Here is a 21155-nt window from a genome sequence, read left to right as displayed (position 1 = left end):
CATAAATTTAAAGCTTGTTACAGAGAACATCACTGACACAGAGTGAACAGCTTTCATGAAAGAATCACAGCCTGCTTTGGGTTTGGAAGCAACCTTAAAAATCATCTAGTTCTAATGCACCAAAAGAGAGGTCTCTTTTATTTTATTACATGGTTGAATAAAACTGCTGTAGTTACGCTGTGCATAGTAATTTTGTTAGGAATTGTGAAAAAATAGGCCTGATTTAGCTTAGAGAAATTCACAGGACTCCGTGAAGACAGCATGTGAAAATACTGAATTTATATTCTACTCACTGGCCAGTGAAATGTGAGTAGATATTAATACATTTCTTTATCAGAAAATATAAAATGTGGTTTAAGACTGAACAGATAACCTGGAAATTTACTTCACATTTAATTACATATTTTTAATACAACATGGTCAAAGCTTAATGACTGAAGTGAGTATTTCAATAGGGGTCTAGACAGTAAATAAATCACAAGGTATAGAATGAAATCTGTTCATTAAAAGTTTACTTAAGACTTTACACAATATTTCTTGGTTCCAACAGTGATGTAATGAAGTAAATTCTAGACTTAAAGTTACCCCAAAAGAAACACTAAAAATAGATACACAATTTAAAAATACCACCAAACAAAAAAACCCACCACAACAGAACAACCAAATAAAAAATCCTCCAAGGGGAAAAAAATTTATGCCTACATTTCTGTATTGGTTTGAATACTTTTAATAGAAAAAGAATGATTTTGGTGATAGGAGACACATAAACCAAGAAAATGGATGTCAAATAACTTTAATATATTATTGATTTTGATACATAATACTTGAAAAAATACCATCTTAGTAGTGTGTCTCAGTCATGTCCCAAGTCAATGAAGTTTTGAGCTGTGCTTTAATTTCTAGATCTGTGTGTCTGTTCGTATGCAGTCGTGTCACATTCCAAAATGCTTAAGGTCCGGTAAATTCCCACCAAAGTCAATGGGCACTGCTTCAATCTCAACCCTCTGGTTATCGTGCCTTTAATTGTCACTGCAGATGTATACTCAAGAACACAGTTTGTTACTCTCAATTAACCTTGGCTCACAGAAGAATCACACTGACTTCGGTAGTATCTCAGTGAAGCTAGTAGATGGATTTTTAGTCAAAAAAATTCTGCATGTGTTTGAAGGAGGGCTAATGTTATATATTAAGATGAAATTTAACCTCATAAGGTGCAAATAGAAGATGAAACTACAAGAGGTTGGATGTTCTTGATTCTACCAAGGCTTATTTCCAAAAGCAACGAGGTTATATACTGGGTTGTGCATGCAGTATGCAATGTATGGGATTGTGCATGTGAGGGCCCTGGTCCAGTGAAAAGACTGGGGAGGAGAATGTTAGTCATGACCAAGTTATGTGTCACACTGGACAACAACCAGAAAGTTGCTCCACATTTATTATAAAATTTAATAAATGGTGAATTATTTTGAATTGGTAGATAAAGATTTATAGTGTAATTTCCTCCAGAGCGGTCCAGTTCATGCTCCCATACACTGAGATGGCTTCTCTGCCATGTTTGATTGTTACTATTTTATTTTAATAAAGATGAGATGAAAAGGTAGGATTTGTCTCCTGACTGCACAGGAAGGATAGAAACTGAGATAAATTTTAGATCTTTGATGTTAATAATCCAAGTCCTGTATATTTCAGTTGGTCTAGCATTTCACATACAAATTATGGTACAAGATATTTGTGTTGTAATTCAGAGTGAAGAGAGAAGAGTTAGAAATAACATCAAAATGAAGGAAAAAAAAAGGATCCCTTTAGCTACTAAATGCTAAATATTAAAGTTGTTTTTGAACTACTGATATTTAGACCTGGGGTGGCGAGCTTGCCTGTGTCCATGACATCATTATAAGGTGCAATGCTATAGTTCCTGTTTCATTAGTCCAGCTAAGTAAAAACATTTGAAGAATGTGTTACTCATTTACTCAGTGTCACACAATTTGAGTTTTGCCTCCCAACTTTTGTGAGGCAAAAGGAACTGGTTATGAAAGAGGATATGCACGTCTGCAATAACTTAAAGAAACATGGAAAGGAAGTTACCGGTTCAGTTCAAACTTTTTACTATCACTGAATAGTCTGTGACTTTAAAGTGTTCTAGAGAGGAAGAAAAAAAGCATGTAACATAATACTTGTTTTTCTCTATCAATGTGCACATTTTAATCAAACTTCCATTAATAAATCTTTTCATAATTCAATCTGTTTTATTAAAAATGTGAATGCTAGCCAAAAAAAACCCAAACAAAACAGATGTGGAGAGTGACAGTCAACTGCATTTGTAGCATAAATTAAGTTCTTTATGCAATCACTCTATTACCAGTTAAAGTTGGTAAAACTATATTGAAGAATGAAGTCTGTGTCCTACTGGTGAAACCCTCCTAAGTTTTGAAGAATGATGAATATTTATGTCATATAAAGTTGGTTTAAATTGCAGAGACCACCTAATTTGTTGAACCACCTTACTGGTTGCCACTGTGTCATCATAGTTTCCACAGGAGGGTTATTCAGAGCTGCTCAGCTGTATTAGTCTTTCCCAGTTTTACTACCGTTGCAGGGTCCCTGGGCCTCCAGCAGCCTGAAGTACAACAGCTGCCTCAACATGAATTTGGCAGAGTTAACAGGAAAAGTAAGGAAAAAAAATTGGGGTGGATATCGAAATGCTAGTTTTGTCCTCAGCTTTTTAATATTTTAGGAATAAATACAGTCTTCTACTAATGAACAAACTGCCCTTAGCTGGCTTTCTTTCACTTGTTTTGGTAATCATAACAAAAATTTAAATTTCATTTGTAGGAAAGCTGTATGTCTGACCATATTAGCAAGCACAGATATATTGTTTTGGTCTCTAGGGAAGGAGCAACCAACAAAATAAAAAATCTCTTGCAGTCCGCTGCAAAGAACTGGTCTTAAAAATCAAGTTCCTGAAATCATATTTAAACAATTAACAGTTTGTCTTCCAAAACTGCAAGCACCCAGCCATTCTGATTTAGAGTCTGTGTTATCTGTGGAGAGTGAGGTATTTCTGAAAGCCAGGACGAACTTATGTGTTAGGTTATAAGAGCCCTGTATTACTTACCTGCAGTTTTAATTTTTTTTTTCATTTTTAATTTCTTGATATTGCTGGAAGATGGTAAGCAGGGGCAATTCATCTATATTTGGGAGTGAGACAGGGGAGAGGGGGACTGGTGTTTTCTTTATTAATGGAAAACTCCAGGAAGCTTGTCCTCATTATATGCTTTAGGTCCAGATGCAGTAAGGCAAATATCAGCCAGTGTTCCAAATCAATTATTAAAGTGTCTTCATCATGTTCAAGTTCTTTTCTTCAGCAAGGAGGTTGGCACTGATTGTTTTATGATTCTTTCTTGTTAGTCTCTGCACTGTTAGTCTCTGAAAAGCCATAAATATGCCAGTACCTCTGTGCAGAGGATCTCCATTAGGGCTTGGGCTGGGACCACCCACTCATTTCTCCAGAGCAGACCAGTAGCTGTCATAGAGCACCTTTTCATTAGCTCCTGACCTGGACTCAGTGTAAACTGGTGACCAGGAGGAGAAAGGTATTTGCTATCCCATTATTAATCCTCAGGGCTGTCAAGTATTTTCATTAAAATTTATTAATAACTTCTTTACCCTTCAAATAAGTCTGCTATCATGCTGTTGTAAACTTAGGATTTTTTGCTTTGTAAAATTGCCAGAGCATGTAATTATGCATATATGACTGCAAACCCTGCTGCTGGAAACTGGGAGGTTACCAGTGGCTCTCAATTCCTGCCTTTGTGTGGGTCAATACATGTAACAGTGAGCATGCACACCAAATGCCTTCCTGTCCCAAATCAGTCGTTTTCAGCTGTTTAAACAATTATTTGGATTTTCTTTAAAAGTTATCATTTTATGCCCTTACACCATCTGTTTTATTTAACACTGAAAACATACAGGGGGAAAGGAGCAGTGACAGGATTACTGTCAAGCAAACTGCACAGTGTCTGCATTCTGGTGGGCGGTTAAGATGTATATTGGATAATTGAAACAAGTTGATAAATACTAAGTTTTAATTGTGAACTAGCCTGATTCTGTCAAGTGGTTGTATTTTATATATTTTGTCACAAAAAGTAATGTGTATTAAATCTATGCTGAGGTATTGACATTTTAGCAGTAGACTGCATTAAAAGGACATTTTAGCTGGTGTGGTGCAAGGTTCCTCACAATGCCAGTCTGCAAGAAAACACTTTTATTAATTTTTTAAAATAATTTTTGTCAAATGTGGATAAATGAAAGTGATGGTTCAGCATGAGCAAATAGAGCTTTTGTTGATTGTTTTTAATCAGATAACTTTACGTATTGATGGATATAATTAAAGCTTTTTCTCCCCTTTATCTGTGAAATGACCATTTGAGCCTGTAAATAGCACAGTTCTTTTGATGTTATGTATGCTGGCACCTGTCATCACTGTGTATTGTAGGTCTCCTGACTAGCCTGAACTTGAGTGCAGTATGCCATTTGGAAAGTGCCAAAAAGTGTAGAGCAGTCATGTATTTTTGGTGATTATAGTAAATAAAAATTAATCATGTTTGACAAATGTTTGTGGCCTTCTAATTCTGTAGGTAGAAGCTACAATTTTGTGACTGTATTCAATGAACTGTGCTTTGATATTCTAGAAATAGACACAAAGTGCAACCAGCTAAAACTAATTAATGTTGGTCTGTTAAAAAAGGCAATTATGCAAAATCTGTAGATGTTCTTTCTCTCAGTATTAATGATACATATGCTTAGTGCCTCTCATTTTGAAGCCTCAAAGCTAGACTTTAGATAAGCCATTGTAACTTTTGCCAGACCAGAAATTGCCAGCCTTAGACTTAAATGTGAAAAATTGAGTGTTCGATTATCACCACACCCTGCCAGTTGCTTAAATTGATGATTTTTTTCATCATTTTTTGTTCTTAACTATAGTTACATGCTATTTAAAAAAATTGTAATATATATATATATATATATATATATATATATAAATGTCACTACTGCACTAGTAAAAGAGGAAAAATCAGTCTGGGTTATGTGTCCTATGGTTTTTTGCTTTGGGATTTTTCTTTATGGCTTTGTTATTTTGTTGCTCGTGGTTTGGGTATTTTTATAAAGCAGGATGGGCCACTGCAGTATAAGATAGTGTACTCTGACATGCAATTGCACCATTTGGTTGATAGGAACCTTGTGCCATATGGATTTGGCTTTAAGGAATATGGGTGTACCAAAGAAAGGTCACTAAATAAAAAGGCTGAATTCTTACCCCGATGAACATTGATTCTGTGAAACTAGAGTCCTGTAAATGGTAAGCCTGCTCGTATCTCTGCCAGGATGCTCTCTTGAAATGTGACCTCTGTGTTGGTTTTGGTGGAACCTGGTCTTCATATGGTTTTTGGTGTGCTGTACAACTTCCTTCACTCTATTTTATTGTCTCTAAGACCCCTGAGGGAAATACTGAGAATCTAAAGCAGCTGTAATCATGAACAGACCTCATTATTATTCCTATGTTAACTTGTGGGATAGTGCAGGATGTGTGCCATGTCTGTTTCCAGACCACAAAACTTGAGAAGGCCTATATGGTTGTATCTGTGAAATCACACTCAAGGCAACTTGAGAGGTGCAGACCACAATGCCTTTCTTGCACAGGGGTTAAGCTTAACTGTTCTTTATTCTGCAGGCTGCCTATTTTATAGCACAAACCACAGCAGCTAATTTTGTGGGGATAGGGATAAACAGGTCACAGGTGTCTTACTGAATATGTGAAAGTGATTTGTGTTTGAGTATCAGACTAGACTAATCCAATATCACTGTTTTTCAAAGAATAATGGCCACTAATGGATCTGCTCTGGCTCTTCTATACCATAATGGGAGTATAGTGAATTGGTGATTCTAGTGATAAGGAAATCTCTGTCTCATAATATGTCTATTCTTTTTACCAGTTTATTCTTTTTATCAGTTCTGTTGGGCTTAGTTTGGTTGGTTTTGGGGTTTTTTTTTTCCCTGACCAATTGTCGTACCTTTAACCATTGTCTTTAAAAATTTCTGTTTCTATTACAGCTGTTTTATGGTTTTCAGAATTGATTTCTGATAAAATCCGACTTCTCATATTAAAATCAGAAATACATTTTTTTTTAACTTTCAACATTAAACCCTAAAATACTTTCTATTTATTTACTTTCCTTTGTGGTAACTTTACCTTTGGCTGTGTATATAGTGTTATTTAAGATACAAGGCAAAGAAATGGAGCTGCATCAGGGGACATTTAGAATGGATATTAGGCAAAGGTTTTTCACTGCAAAGGTCACTGGGAAGTGGTTACAGCACCCATCCTGTCAGAGCTCAAGAAGTATCTGGAAAACACTTGGTCATGTGGTTTTAGGTAGTCCTGTGAGGAGCAGGGAGTGGGAGTGAATGATATTTATGGGTCCTTTCCAACATGAGAACTTCTAGGATTCTTTAATTTCATGGAACCATAACATGCCTTCCCTCCCCCACCCCACACTGACTTTTTTTTTAAGAGCATGACTAACGTTCTGTCCGAGTTTCTCTCTGATTTTAGCTTGGGTAAGTGTAATTCTTATCCAGAAAAGTAGCATGGAACTGATATGCACTCCAAAGCCCTTTACAATACTTTTTGCAATATGTTTCTACCAGTTCCTTACTTCTTGGACATTGATGAGGTTGGATACCTTTCTTCCTCAGTCTGGAGATCTGCACCATAAAGTAGCTGACCACAGAACTTACTGTAGCACTTAAGCATTTGTATTATTTTGGTTTAAAGCCTAGTGATAATAGTAGTTGTTTTTCAGCAGTGCCTGAAATTTTGAAATTTTTACAGGACAGGATTGTCCAGGGTGACACACTGTTAAAATAATTTCACACCTGTTTTTTTTTTTTTTAGGGACGCAAGAGTGAGGCAGAGAAGTACTTCATGAAGGCTATTCAGCTGGATCCCACCAAAGGAAACTGCTACATGCATTATGGTATGTTTCAGATAGATAGGATTTCAACATGTATTCCAGGCTTGCTGTTAATCTCTCCAAGTGATTAAAAATTTGAGAAGTTCTTCTGGCAAAATATCTTCTTTAAAAGGAAAGAAACTAATCTACCATATATTACTTCATTGCCATTTTTCCATCACTGTAGAGGGGGAGGTGAAGATTTTCATATTTTGCTTAGCTTTCCTACTATGAGAGGAATTTCAGTATTGCTGCCTCTCTGGGAAAGAGCAAAGGTGACTATTGCCATATGTCAAAGTTTCATGGCCTGGAATATTATTGTTAACAGTTTTGGCCTGACTTCACTGATTGTTGGTGGGTGGGCAATCAGAAATTTTACTTTAGTGTGTGTGAGTTCTGTATATTGAAGTGTCTTACAGGCCTTACATCTACCTCCTTCCCACCACCTTCTTGGCTTGAAATGGCTAAGTATTACAAAAGGTTTTGACAAGTTGGCTGTATCTTTCCTTTCACACCATGCATGTTGCATAAAGCACACAGTTAATTTGAGGTATCTTTGTAACTTTGGGTTGTTTTTGCTAGATGTGCAAAAAACACTTCCAGATGTGTTTAGTCTCAGGGAACCAAAAATATTTATCTTTATAGACTAATTCTCAATATATTTTAAAGCTGATAATGGATAAATCTTAAAATGTGGGCTATGTTGTGCCAGTTGGAACACAGAAAGCACTTTGTAAGTTTTGTCTTAGTTTAGGAAGAAGGTAAGGAAGTACAAAGCACACTATATATATACATATCTTTGTATATTATTTTCATTTCTCTTCTGTTCTTACTGGTAAAATAAATAAAAATAAAAATGAGTGGGTAAGAGGGAAAATAAATCTCACATAGTAACCATGTTTTTACTCTGTGATATCTTTGAATTGCTCATATGTTGTATCATTGGTCCTATGCAGTATGAAATTCTGTATGTTAGATTCCTAGAATCAACCTTTGGACTTAGAACATGTCATTGTATTTAAATTAATGTAGCTCAGTGCTGCATTATTTTGCATTATGAAACATTGCAGTTTAAAGACTTGTCTTCTCTTTATGCCTGTACAAGTAAAGATGATAGGGATATTTGTGCTTGTAAACCTCATTATTTCAATTGGATGTGAGTATCGTGTATATCTCAAATCAATGAGTAAAAGTTACAGCTGATGGTTTCTTGAAATCCCACTCAAACCCCTTCCAGCTTTTGTTACTAAGAAAGCTGTCCTCAATTATTAAGAAATCTTTGCATACAAATTCAGTGGCTGGTCTCAACAGTCCATCTCAGCAAATGATGTTAGGATTTAGTGTATTTTATTATTTGTCTAGAACTTTTTTTCTTTTTCACTCATTACTCATCAACTTGCTTGTCCTTTCCTGCAATATTCCCTCTGTCCCATTTTCAAGTATCCTATAAACTAAAAGCATGGTTATTCAAATCATCATTCATGTCTGAGATATTGACTTCTTTATTACCAGATTACAATATTAACGTGGTGTGTTATTTCCTAATTAAGATTATTCCCTAAAAACATGGGAAAACTTTTCCTTTATGGTGTACCAGGTTCAAAAAGTGGATTCTGTCGTTGTACAGAGGTGATAATCAACATAAGCCAGGTTCTACTCAACAGATTAGGACAGAAGGGTAAAATGCAGTCAGTGTTTGGAATAACAGCATAGTGAAATGATTGCTGAAGGGCAACAGACACAAGAAGATTCTCTTTAACAGCCACTAGGTCTTGGAGCATTATACCCAGAGAGCTCTTCTGAATGCGTGTGAAATCTTTTCACAATATAACTTCTGATCACCTCACTGGTTCACTGATGTTATTCTACTTTTATATCAAAGTAGCTATGAGGAAGGTATGGTCTACTTCTGCTTGGCTCTTGTGTCTGTGTAGTACAGCTGGTCTCAAATCCTTGTCGCTTTGGGCACAGAACTTTATAAAATGCAAACTAAATTACCCTTGCTTTTTCTTTCTTTTCTTCCTTGCTTTATTTCTCTTCTCTTTTCCACCTATTTCTATAATAACGAGGGCTATGTTCTGTGTGTTACCAGGGGCATTCCAAATAATCCATTGGAATCTCAGTGAACACTTCAGGCTTTACCTCTCTATCTCATTAATTTGTTCCAGCACCTCGTCACAGGTACATTCTTCATCCTGAGGAAATACATCCATATTTTGCATGTAAATCTTAGAGATTGCTTTTTTTCCTCAGCATGAAGATGTTGAGATGAGAGAATAAAGTAGTTGGCATCAGTCCTAAAAAAACACATACTTCACAAAGCAGCAAAATGAAAAGAGTGGTCAGCTGGCACGTGACGGGGTGTTGATGGAGTAGCAGGAATAAATGGACTGAAGATTTTCTTCCAAGTGCACGTGGATTGCATGCAATTATAATTTTTGCTTCAAGGTTGTGCAGATGTTCTTTTTGACTTCTAACCTTCTGGACTTTTCTTGGAGCTATGAGAAAAACTGTCAATGTGCTGTATCTTTTAAGAGGCTTACCTTTGTATTATAATGTGCTTTAATTCAAGCCGCAAGCCAAAGCTATTTTTAGGTGTGACTTGGTGCAGGAGGCAGCTTACTTAATCACATGAAAATTTGGAGGGAGTGGAACAGTTTCATGGTTTCTCCTTGAAAGATACCACCACAGCATGTTTCTCTGCTCAAGCTGGCATTACAATTAGTTTTCTATAGGTACTTGGCTGACTTTGGGATTAAGGGGATTTAAGTTTTAGGCAGTGTTTCCCAGACTCATTATGTTTGAAGATGTCTGAAGGGAAAAATAGTGCAAAAGCTGAAGATATATAAATCCCTGTAGACTGCTGTCAGGATGCCACTTCATTGGACATAAGGGGAAGCGGCTTTTTTTCTAGTCCCCTCTCAGATGGAAATGCAGGCTGCTGCTCACCTGACCACCTTTCTTTTGCCCTTCTTGCTTTCTCCCTCTCATATGTCAGTTATCTGAACATCTGAACTTGGTGCAAAACCAATACATCTCACAAATACATGAGGGTTGATGAGTGATTTGCTACAAGCTGCTCAGGTGCACAGTACGCTACACCTCACAGATGGAAGAGAGAAAATTCTCATGAATCAGGAAGAAGAAAAGGTGAATGAAGAAGCGCCAATACTTTTTTTTTCACAATATACACATTTTTGAGCTAGAAAACTAGAGGAATTTTTTTGGATACTGAGTTTGTATGCTTCTGTAAGATTTGAGACTTTTAATTGGATATTTTTAATACACATTTTCTAAAGATTGCCTAGAATGAACATTTGTGACTAAAAGAGGTCAAACTTAATATTTATTTGTTTTTATATTTCCATTTCTTTTTGTGGGGAAGTTTTCTTCAAACTGACACACCCACATTTACTCAAGATATTGGCAGTCATGCATCCCTCTCTACTTTGAACATTTAACTCAAGTAGGCCATTTTGAATCCTGCAAGATCTTGGTAATGTTGGTTATCAACAGATTTATGACATAATTGAAGTGGTCTCCATGGACTATTGATTCTTGATACTGAGCTACTTGCCTCGATGAAATGAAAGGGGTGAATCTAAGTGTCTGTCTGAGAAACCTCAAAGAGGTACCTATGAACTAAACAAGTTAAAAGGAACTGTCTTCTAAATATTTTAAGAACATAATGTCATCTAAAGAATCAGTACATCAAATTTGTCAACAGATGTGCCCAACATAGGGATGTTTGGTCAGGTCAGACAAGTGCTCTTAAGGCTCAGAGACTGTGTAATTTTGGATATAGGATTTGGATGTATGACAAAGGAGATAAAGGTCTCTATTTCTGTCTGCATTGAGCCTATCTCAGGAGAAGCTGAAGAAAGATTATGTATAAAATCTGTCAGTGCACAGAGATGAGGTGCATTTCAAACAGTGACATACTTATGTGCTCATCTTTTCTAAAAAAAAAAAAATAATAAATAATACTTCAGTAAGTAGGATGCAGTGTAATTGAGGAGTTTGGAATTGTTGAAGCTTTCTGTACTAGCTTTTCCTTAAATGAAAAACACCATAAATCCACAGTGATATTTATTATATAAAGAGTTTATCTCCAAGAGTATTATTTTATTTATAATTTGCTGTTTAAAAACAAAAGTAAAAAACAATAATCATAAAAACCCCACCAAGCAAAAAAAATAAAAAAAAAAGCAAAAAACCCCCACAAAAAAAAAAAAAAAGAAAAAAAACAACCACCCAAAAAACCCCAAACCAGCAAACCCCCCAAAAACCACTAAAGTGCAGTTCATTTTTCTTGTTGGCTAAAAATAGGTTTTGCCTATATGCCTCTTAACTTGCATATAGTGGCCTTTCTCCAAAATGATGAAAATGGAGTGGGGAATAAAGCAAAGAGACAAAGAAGGAGTAAAATTTCAAGATAAATGTTTGTAGAGGTCCCTTCTCCCTTATATTTGTAATGGCTTTGTTGGAATAGAAAAGTCTAGAACCCAACAGGATGATCAAATTAACTCTGTTTTATTAATAGCTGTTGACACCTCCTTTTAAAATAGTTTCCTTTGAATAATACATTGTTTCTAATAAGCCTAAATTGTTTAAAGATTCCTTTTTCATTATAAAAATGGATTATTCTCATTATAATAATTATGCATTCACTTAATTTGGCAGTTCACATTGATCATTTGCCTTTTTAAGTGCATTCCCAGTTAGAGGTGTAAAACAAAAAAAGACTTTCAGATTACACAAAACTGAAGTGTATTAGCTATGCCCTCATTGAACTAAGAACAGATTAACATATTCCCAAATACACTTTTGTTTTTATATTGTCTTTCACTTTTGAATTTGTGATTAATTAGGAGTTGTTTTTATAGGTTTTCTTACATTATCTGTTTCTTTTTAAGCATATTTAACTTCTTAACTGCCTTTTTTATTGTTTTTCAATTTCATCATCATCTTTCTAATCACTGTTTCTGCAAAGGGCTCTTACCCCTTTTTAATGCCTAAATTTTCACCTAAATTTATGAGCACTTTACATTTGTCTTACTTCCAAAGATGGCTGCTTTACCACTCCTATGTCACAGCCTGAAAATGGTTTGGAATTGCTGTGGTTTAAGGATCAAAGTATATTTCATTGAAATATGATAGCAGCGAGTTTTCAAGCACCATTTTTTTTCAGTCTGGCTTACATGTATTAGTGAGTGGGAGAATTTTTATATATTTACAGGTATGACTTTTTTTTTTCTTTGATGTTTCTGCTTAGATTGAGGTTTAGAAGAGTTTTATGTGGATGGTAGAAATGTCACACTAGTCCTTAGGTAGGTCAGTGTTCACTTTTGTCAATGAAATTAATAAAACTTCGCAAGCCATAAATCCAGGTGAATGGATTATCCTGTTTCTGGCTAACAGGTTAGCTAAATGCAATATATACCAAATGATAAATAAAAGTGCATAGATCTGCTTTGGGAACCCCAGATGCTACATGATGATTTTGTATTGAGAAATTAAATCCCTTAATGAGGCAGGGTCAAAGTGAACCAGATATAGTATGTCCATCACCAAGTCACTTCCCATTATGCACTTGTGAACCTTTCTGCCAATGACAGAGGCTTTCCCATTTTAGATCTTTGGGAAATCCCATCATTGGTATACAGTGACTTTGTAGCGAAACTATAAACTGGTTTATGCTAGTCAAATAATACATACTCATTGAACATATGTGCTCTTTGGAGAAAGGGGGTCTCTGTCTTTATCATACCATGTGCCATCAAACCAGGGTCCTGACTTTGGACTGTGGCTTATATCTGCTCCTGCAATATCAATGAACGTCATTCCAAGCAGACAGGATTCCTACACCTGTAGCAGGAAGATGTAAGTGTCTTGCAGAAAGACTTCATTAAGCTGTTGACCTTTCTGCTCCCAGAACTCTCTCTACAAACTTTAGGAAAATCTGTAGCTACTACTAACCAACAGTATTTCTTACTTCCAAACTGAGGACAAAAACTGAGCTGTTCAGGACAATCAACCAAATTTAGGTCCTTTCTTCACTCTAGGCTACTCTTATCACACAACATTAAAAGAAGATTATTACAGACCACTATAATAACTATTTTTTCCAAACACCCTTTAGAACCAATCACTCAAGTGGAATGCAGCAGAGTATTTCTAAACAAGCTAGGTCACTGACCTGAAATGCTATGGAATTTCCATGCTTCTGGCTCTTCCCTTGGGTTTAGCCTTAAATCTAATCATTCTGACATCTCTTATACATGGTTGTATTCTGCTTCATCAGCACAATACACTAGACTGCTCAAAAGATGTGATATAGATAGTGCGGACCTGAGACAGGGTTAGAAATGTGTCTGTATGCTTCTTCCATATTGCCAATATGTAGCATTTCTGTAGGGATGGAAAAATGAATATGAAAAGGCGGGAGGCTTTGTGGCTGGAGGTTTTGTGGCACAAACAATGCTGGGGGCTTCTTTGCTAATGGTCATATGTTTTGACCTATGAGTATTGTCTCATGGGGATATTTGTAGAGATAGCATGAAGCTGCTATGAAAGTGCATCTGGATAGTTCTTTTTCAGCCAAATTTTACATTTCCAAACCTTATACATCATCAGGTGTCTGGGAAATGATACAGAGTTCAGGATCTTACTCAGTATTTGTAAATCATGAGATCCTCTGTAGTATATATTTTCATCATTAATCTTTTGGTTTAGTGAGAGCTTCCAATGATCCAGATGTGGTCACAGGTTCAGTTATCAAGTCCCAAAGGTTTACTAGTTAATTTTTTCTCTCTTGTCTGTGATCATGCTCTGAATGACATCCAGTGGTATATTTAGCACAATTGCAACAGATAGCTTTTTCAGACAAAGAAAGGACCAATAAAAAAAGTATTTTCCAAGCCAGTGCATATAATGACATTGCAGCACCCACTGACTTGCTTAGTGTTTCATTATATTTTATTTGCATGGAAGAATTTTCTCTATGGGAACTAATTAAAGGGAGAAAGTCTCCAGAAGTCCTTCAGCAAGAAATCAAGAGTACACCTTTCGATTGAGATGGAATGGGATACAAGGAGCAACAAGAATTGAAATGCTGCTACCATTTACATGATTGTGATATAAGTTGCCTTTGTTTCTCCTATCACATCTTCCACATTCAGCAAAAAATATTCTAAACAGGCCTGGAAAAGCAGGATATTTAATCAAACATACCCTTGCTTTGGGAGCTGCTCCTTCACAGCCAGTGAATCTGTTTTTGATCTCCTAAAGGAAGCAGTTACATTAGGTCATGTCTGTTGACTTTGTGTGGGAGCATGGATTGTAGGAGAATAAGGGATAGTGCTAAAGACAATCTCACCCCTGAAGAGTTGCAGCTGTACTAATTGCCAAGGATTAGGAACAGGCCTGCCCTTAATAGGCCATAGGTATATCCAATGAGGCTGAGTGTTTTATATGAAAACATGGGCTGGCTAGTTGAGAGAGTGTTGGAGTCAGCTGATGGTGCTGTGGCAAGGAGGGAGAATTCAGCTGGCCATGAAGAGCTACCCTTGAGAGTTCACAAAGAAGGTACGAAAGTTTTACAGTAAGACAACAATGACAGCTTTGCATCTTGAGATTCGTCACCTGAAATACTTTGGAAATCAACTTGGAGATAAGATCCCTCCTCATTTCTTCTACTGAATGCAATTTAAATTTTCCATTTTGAAAACTCTGGTTGCATCAGCTCTTTAGCTCTGCATTGCTGCAGCTGAGCTGAAGTTGATAGTAACTGCAGTGATGGTTCTGCCACTGAAAATATAATTCTGCTCTCAAGACATCGTCTGCATCAGACACGACACAATGCATTGAGTCAGCCAAAATCCACTCTTTCTGCTGATTTCTGTTGGAACTTGAAATGCTTTGGAAGAACCAGCAGATATTCAGCTTCCAATCCTCGATGTTGATTGTGCTGAAAGAGCTTCTAGTGAAGTTTACTACAAACAAATTTTACAGTTGAATCTTGGCAGAGCCACTTTTCATGTTGTAGAAGTAAAAAACTCTTTTGAAGAGGATAAGAAGCAGAAGACTTGGTGAGAAATGTGTATTAAAAGAAGCAAATTCCAGTTAGGATGGCATTGGAAGTTTTTTCGTTATTATTTAAAAGGTAGTTTACTCAGTTTTGCTTGGATTACTAAAGCTATCATCCCACAAGCCTGTCATGGCAACCTGAGTCAATGCAGAAACAGCAGCATTCTGAGAACATTCAAGGTAGTGCTTTTCAAAAGCAACACCGGCTGGATGAGCTATTTTAGAAATTTACTGTGTTCTGGGACAAGTACCTTTGTATGTTTGCCAGTGAGCAAAAGAGGGAACGTTTCAACTAAAAGATTGGTGCAAATGGCACTTTTATCTAGTAAATTAAGCAAATTGCACTTTTATCTACTTAAATCAAGAATTGTGGTGCCTGCAAGGAATAGTTAAGCCCATTCTAGGGGAACACACTAATGGCTTTGTGCTCTGAACATAGAAGATTTTTACACAGAGGAAGGTCCCAACCAATTAATACCTTTATTGTTACAATAAAGCAGCAGAGCTACCAGTTCAGATGTATAGCTTTTAAATTGTTGATGGCGCATATCTTAACAAATTCTTTACAGATGTTCAGGATTGTTTTAGAGACACAATTATTCAGGATAGAGAGCTATAGGGGCTTTCATTTATGTGGATGGATACTTTTAAAAAATTGATAAAAGATGAAAATAAACTATTCTTTTCAGTTTCTGGGAACTGGAAATATTTTGTTCTTGTTTGAATTACGTACATACTGATATCTCACTTTTCAGTAGATTGCATATATTGCCCCAAAAGCTTTTGGTCAAATAAAGACTCAGAACCACTGTTGATGGTTTGCAATGAAAAGTAAATTTGGTCAAGGCTGCAGGTACAGATTTCAGCAGCTTTAATGCTAGTTCTGATTCTTAGATAGTGTTGGAAAAAATTACTAAGAGGGTTGTGAAATATTGAATCAGTTCTCTGCTATCAAAGGTCTTTAACAACTCTTGACTACACATTTGCTCTTATACCTGTGCTGTCTAGCAAGAAATGTGGAAAAATTTATTCTAAATTGCGGCATTCCAGCCAAAGAATAGTGTTTCTGAAACTCACTTTTTTTCCTGGACTATGGATTTCCCACTTACAGTTTAGAAGAAGAGTAATGAAAAATATTCTTTCCTCTAGATAGGAAAGTGTGGTATTTGGAGCTGTTTTCTCAAAAGCTGTTGTGATTCCAAAAAACAGTCAGGCTACCATAATTTATGTTGTTGGCAAGAGCTGGAATCGTGACACCTGCAATAAGTAAGCTCTCTATGTGTTGTTGGGCAGTATCTCATAAATCATGAGGTTTGCCAGCTGCTTGTCAGAGAATAAAATCCTATATATAAATTTAGACCCACACAAGTGGTTCCTGGATGCAGGGGCTTGCAGGTCATACCTTCTAATCCACCTTCAACACCTTGCCAATATTACACCCTGCTAGTGCTCTTCTCTTGGGAAAACCTCCTTATGGCTTTGACAGGAAAGGTTCAGAAGTCTGTTTTATAATGAAGAAAGCACAGCAGTAAACTGCCAATCCAGCTCATTCTTGTATATAAGATTAAAAGAAATGACAGCCAATGTTTTCAAAACATTCTTGAATTTAGTGTATAAGATCAAAAGGAATGGCAGCTAATGTTTTCAAAACAGTATTTTTCTATTTAGGTGTTTTAAATTAAATTGAGATGTGTGAGTAAAATTAGTCTGCCTTTCAGGAGAACTTGGCAAATCAATTTTCAGCTGAAAGTTTCCACCTTGTACTGGTTCTGGCTGTGATAGTGTTAACTTCATAGCAGCCTTGATAACACACATCAATGTTTTGGCTGCTGCTGAATAGTATTTGAGCAGTGTCAAAGCTTTCTCTTTTTGGGAGGGAACATAGCTTGGACAGCTGACCTGAGCTGGCCAAAGAGATAGATATAACAGTCCATATAACATCATGTTCAGCAATAAAAAGTGGGGTAGAGAAACAAGAAGGGTTTTGGCTTCTGAGGTGGCTTTGTTTGGAAACTGGCTGAGCATCGCTCTTCCTGTGAGAAATGTCCTTCACTTTGCTGTTTGCTCTGTTAATATGTTTTTGGTTTTTTTTCTTCCCCATGTTAAACTGCCTTGATCTTGATGCAGAGATTTTCCTGGTTTTGCTCTTCTGTTTTCTCCCCTCACCCTGTGTGAGTGCTTGGATACTGGCAGGGGGCAACTTACCATGCATCTGTAATCTCAGGTATTGACTTTTTCACTAGACTGAAAAAGTTGCAGCATCTTTTATTTGTAGCCCATGCAATTTAGGAAATCTTTGATCAGCAGCCCTCCTCGGGATGCTCTCTAATAGGTTCATAACCTTCTTATGTTATGGTGCCCAAAACTGCACACAATATTCAAGGTGAGATCAAACCACTGCAGAGTAGAGTGGGAAAATCACCTCTCTCAACTGGCTCACAATGCCATGGTACTGTGACTCATGTTTAACTTGCCATCTGGCAGGACCCCTGGGTCCCTTTCCATGTTGCTGTTTTCCAGCATCTCATTCCACAGTCTGTTTGTACATCCAGGGTGCAGAATCTAGCACTTGCCCTCACAGGAGCTGACAGTTGCTGTGAGTTTCAAATCATTGGCAAACTTACTTAGTATGCCTTTAAGACCTGCATCCAAGTCATTTATGAAGAGAACTGGCCCTAAACTGGAGTTCTGTAAGGGTTTGCATATAGAGGATAACACAGTTGGTTTCATATATGCATCATCTGCTACTTACCCACTCAGCATGAGTTATTGCCACCTCCAGTACAGGGCAGAGATTTGTATGGTAATGTACAGTCCTAGAACTTTCTTTTTTGAAGAACTGAAAGTTTTTCTTATATCTTCATTCTCCTCCCTGAATGTATCAGTAGCATATCCACCTACCAGTGTTTCACTCTGCTAATCCAGGGCTTTCATAACCTTACTGTTAACATTTTATGGCTGGTGTGCTTTAACATGGACTTAAAGATTAGGAATACTGTTTTGCTTCATTTGTTGGGGAGAATTGGAATACTAGTTCGTCAAACTTATTTCAAAGATTACTCTTTAAAGAAAATAGGAATTCAGCCCAAATAGATATGAACTATTTTATTTGGTAGATTCACTTGGAGAATTTTCAGATTCAAATATGAGTTTCTCCTCCTGCATATAAGGCATACTCTGATGTGGTACCTAAAAGAAAAGTAAAAATATTTTTTTTAAATGTAAGCTATTAGCTTATGTCAGTTGTGTTTCCCTTTAGAAGAGACTTCCATTAAGAGACTTCCGTTAACAATTCAACCACTGATTTAAAATTCTGAAGACAAATTAATTTCTTTGAAATTGTTCTCAAACTATGTTTTCTTCTTCTGTTTTCTTCTCTCTTTTAATTTATTTACTTACTTATTTTCATGTGTGGGGAAGGCTTTTTTTGTGAATCATCTGTTTCTGGGCACAATAAGCACAAAGCATTGTACTGCATCAAAGTGTGGTACACGTTAGAGTGTGGATGTAACTAAAACAAGCAAACCTTATACTGTGAATGCAGGAAGGTACCATAATGTTTTTACAAGTTTTGCAGATCTGAATAATTAAGATATAGGAGACTGAGTAAATAATCTGCCAACTCTCCCAAGCTGAAATGTATCCACAGAGAAAACAAAAAGCTAAGAAAGCTGTCTTTCATCACTTTTTGTATTGAAATTATTCCTTCTGTGAATGTCTTTGTTGTACCAAAGCATGACTGGTTTACAATGCTTGTACAGACCTTGCTAGCTCTGGTTAAGGGAATTTTTCACATAAGCACACAGCAAGTATGTGAGCAGCAGGGAATGAATGAGGAAAGGGGGAAAGAAAAAAGAGAAAATCCCTTACCATGGCATTACCATGGCAGAATATCATTTGCTCAGGTTTTTATTGATTTATTGGTTTATTTATTTATCGTATTTATTTTATTTTATTGTTCCTGATGAGGCTTGTGGTTAGTAGTGGCATGTGAGGTTTTGGCTGAGAGACCTTCCTTGACAAAGTAAGACAAAAAGAGAAGGATGGGATGCTGAAATGTATAATCACTCAGCTTTAGGAGAGTTTTTCGAAATATAAAGTTGTGTATGCACAGGGACTAGATGGTTGAATTCCTTAAAAACATTTTTGCAAAAATTGACACATCTTACAGATTAGGTGTGAAAAAGCATTAAAAGGAGCAAAAATAAGGCTGAGCACCTTCCAAATTCTTTTTTTCACTTTCTTCAAAGGAAAATTCATTTTTATAGAGTTCTACTGTATGTTACATGCTTTGTTTTGAAACTGCTGTACTTCAGTTAAAGCTTGGTGGCTAATGCTAAATTATTAATTCTTTTCAGTTTATACTTGGTTTAATGATAATGATAATTTCATTTGTAAAATGTGAGTAATTTGATTTTAGCCATCTTCTATATTTGTTTAATGTGAGAGGTAAGTGTCATATAGGAAACTTTTAAAAAGCTACCTGTTGGGATTCTTTTAGTGTTAGTGAAATACATTATAAAATACCAGTCCATTAAGGTATACATATATATGTAATGGTTTTAAAGCAAATACAATGTAGAATTCTAAAGCTGAAAAAATTATCATGTATGTTTACAGAATTTATCATTTTGTGTGATTTTGGAATATGCTTCTAAAACAAATTTTGGGATATTCTTCAGGAATGTGTTTAATTTGTGGATACTATTTTATTTCAATTTGTTTTGAGGAAGAAAAGAAGAAGAAAAGGTAATTGTGTAGGCAGGAAGGCATGTTCTCAAATGGCGTTTGGGAGTATTGTTTCTTGATGTCTGAATTTTACTCTATCATTCTCAATTTTCTTGAATATATATTCCAAAAATACTGTTATTGCTTTTCAAGTTTATTGCAATTTTTCTACATTGACTGTAGTTTAAAGAGATTGAAATACAGAACAGATCAGCAAATAACCAAACATTGAATCTGAGACATTGGTTTGTTGCTTGGATTATTAGTTTGGGATTTAGGTTTGTTTGTTTGGGGTTTTTTTGTGCATCCTTTTCCGCACTATTCTGTCTGAGGTGTATTACATCAGTTATTTCCTGTGGGCTGATGTTCACACATTCCATTGCAGGTCAGTTCCTCCTAGAAGAATCCCGCCTGATAGAAGCAGCTGAAATGGCAAAAAAAGCCGCTGAACTTGATAATACGGAATTTGATGTTGTTTTCAATGCAGCCCATATGCTCAGGTTAGTGCTTGTACATCTGCCTCACTTGATTTTCTTCTTCTTTTGGAGGAGATAAGTCTTTATAGGCTTTGCTTATGCAGGATTCTTTTTAAAGCTCAGCAACTCTTTTGAATAATTCAATATTATTGCTAATAAGATACAAAGAAGTGGAATTAAATTGTTGCAGCACTTAGCACTTTGCATTTCTTAAATTCTGTTTATTATATCATAATTTCCTACCTTCAAAACTTCTGTTTTCACAAGCAGGTAATGTGTTTTGCTTGCATATGAGAACAAGTCTTTCTTTGGTGAAGAACCTTCCGTAACATTTCCTTTCACCTGACTTTTAAAATTTTAGTGTGCATATCAACTGAAAAGAGGAAGAGGAGACCATATTTCTCATCTGGATGTAAATAGAGAATATTGAAAATATCTGATAATATCAGAACATTATGATAATTTGAAATCTAAATATTCCCAGGCTGATAATTACTTTGAGATGCATAGGAGCACTTAGTGATATTCTCAGAATCTGTGATTTAAAATGTAGACTTATATTTAATTATCTTCTGTCTGAATAGAACAAAGCTTTGGACTTTTATTTTAGCTTTTAAAGCTGTCAGGCCTGGTTATTCCATAACATTAAGCTTCTGTCTGTGGGTTTAACATTATCATTAAACTCACATTACTGTAATAGGTATCCTCCATGCTTATTTCTAGGATAACTATCTAATTATTGTCTATTGTCCACTTAACAGCTATAAGGATACTTGATTTCATTTAGATGGTATCTAAGCATAGAAAATGCATGAAAAAGGAAATTTAAAAAATATACTTCCTTAGCACA

At 36.0% G+C, this 21155-nt stretch overlaps 1 protein-coding gene across 1 annotated transcript in view; it reads left to right on the top strand.

The window, feature by feature from the left end:
• Nucleotides 1-21155, top strand: part of TMTC2 (transmembrane O-mannosyltransferase targeting cadherins 2) — a 236016-nt gene that overhangs the window by 185842 nt on the left and 29019 nt on the right. Inside the window, exons 9-10 of the mRNA XM_058023162.1 lie at nucleotides 6956-7037; nucleotides 20215-20329. Coding sequence (XP_057879145.1) covers nucleotides 6956-7037; nucleotides 20215-20329 — 197 coding nt within the window. The remainder of the gene's footprint in view (nucleotides 1-6955; nucleotides 7038-20214; nucleotides 20330-21155) is intronic.

This window comes from Melospiza georgiana, chromosome 4 (genome assembly GCF_028018845.1).
Source record: "Melospiza georgiana isolate bMelGeo1 chromosome 4, bMelGeo1.pri, whole genome shotgun sequence".
Classification (NCBI taxonomy): Eukaryota; Metazoa; Chordata; class Aves; order Passeriformes; family Passerellidae; genus Melospiza; species Melospiza georgiana.
Note: the sequence above shows the minus strand (reverse complement) of the source record. Positions and strands in the feature narration are given on the sequence as shown.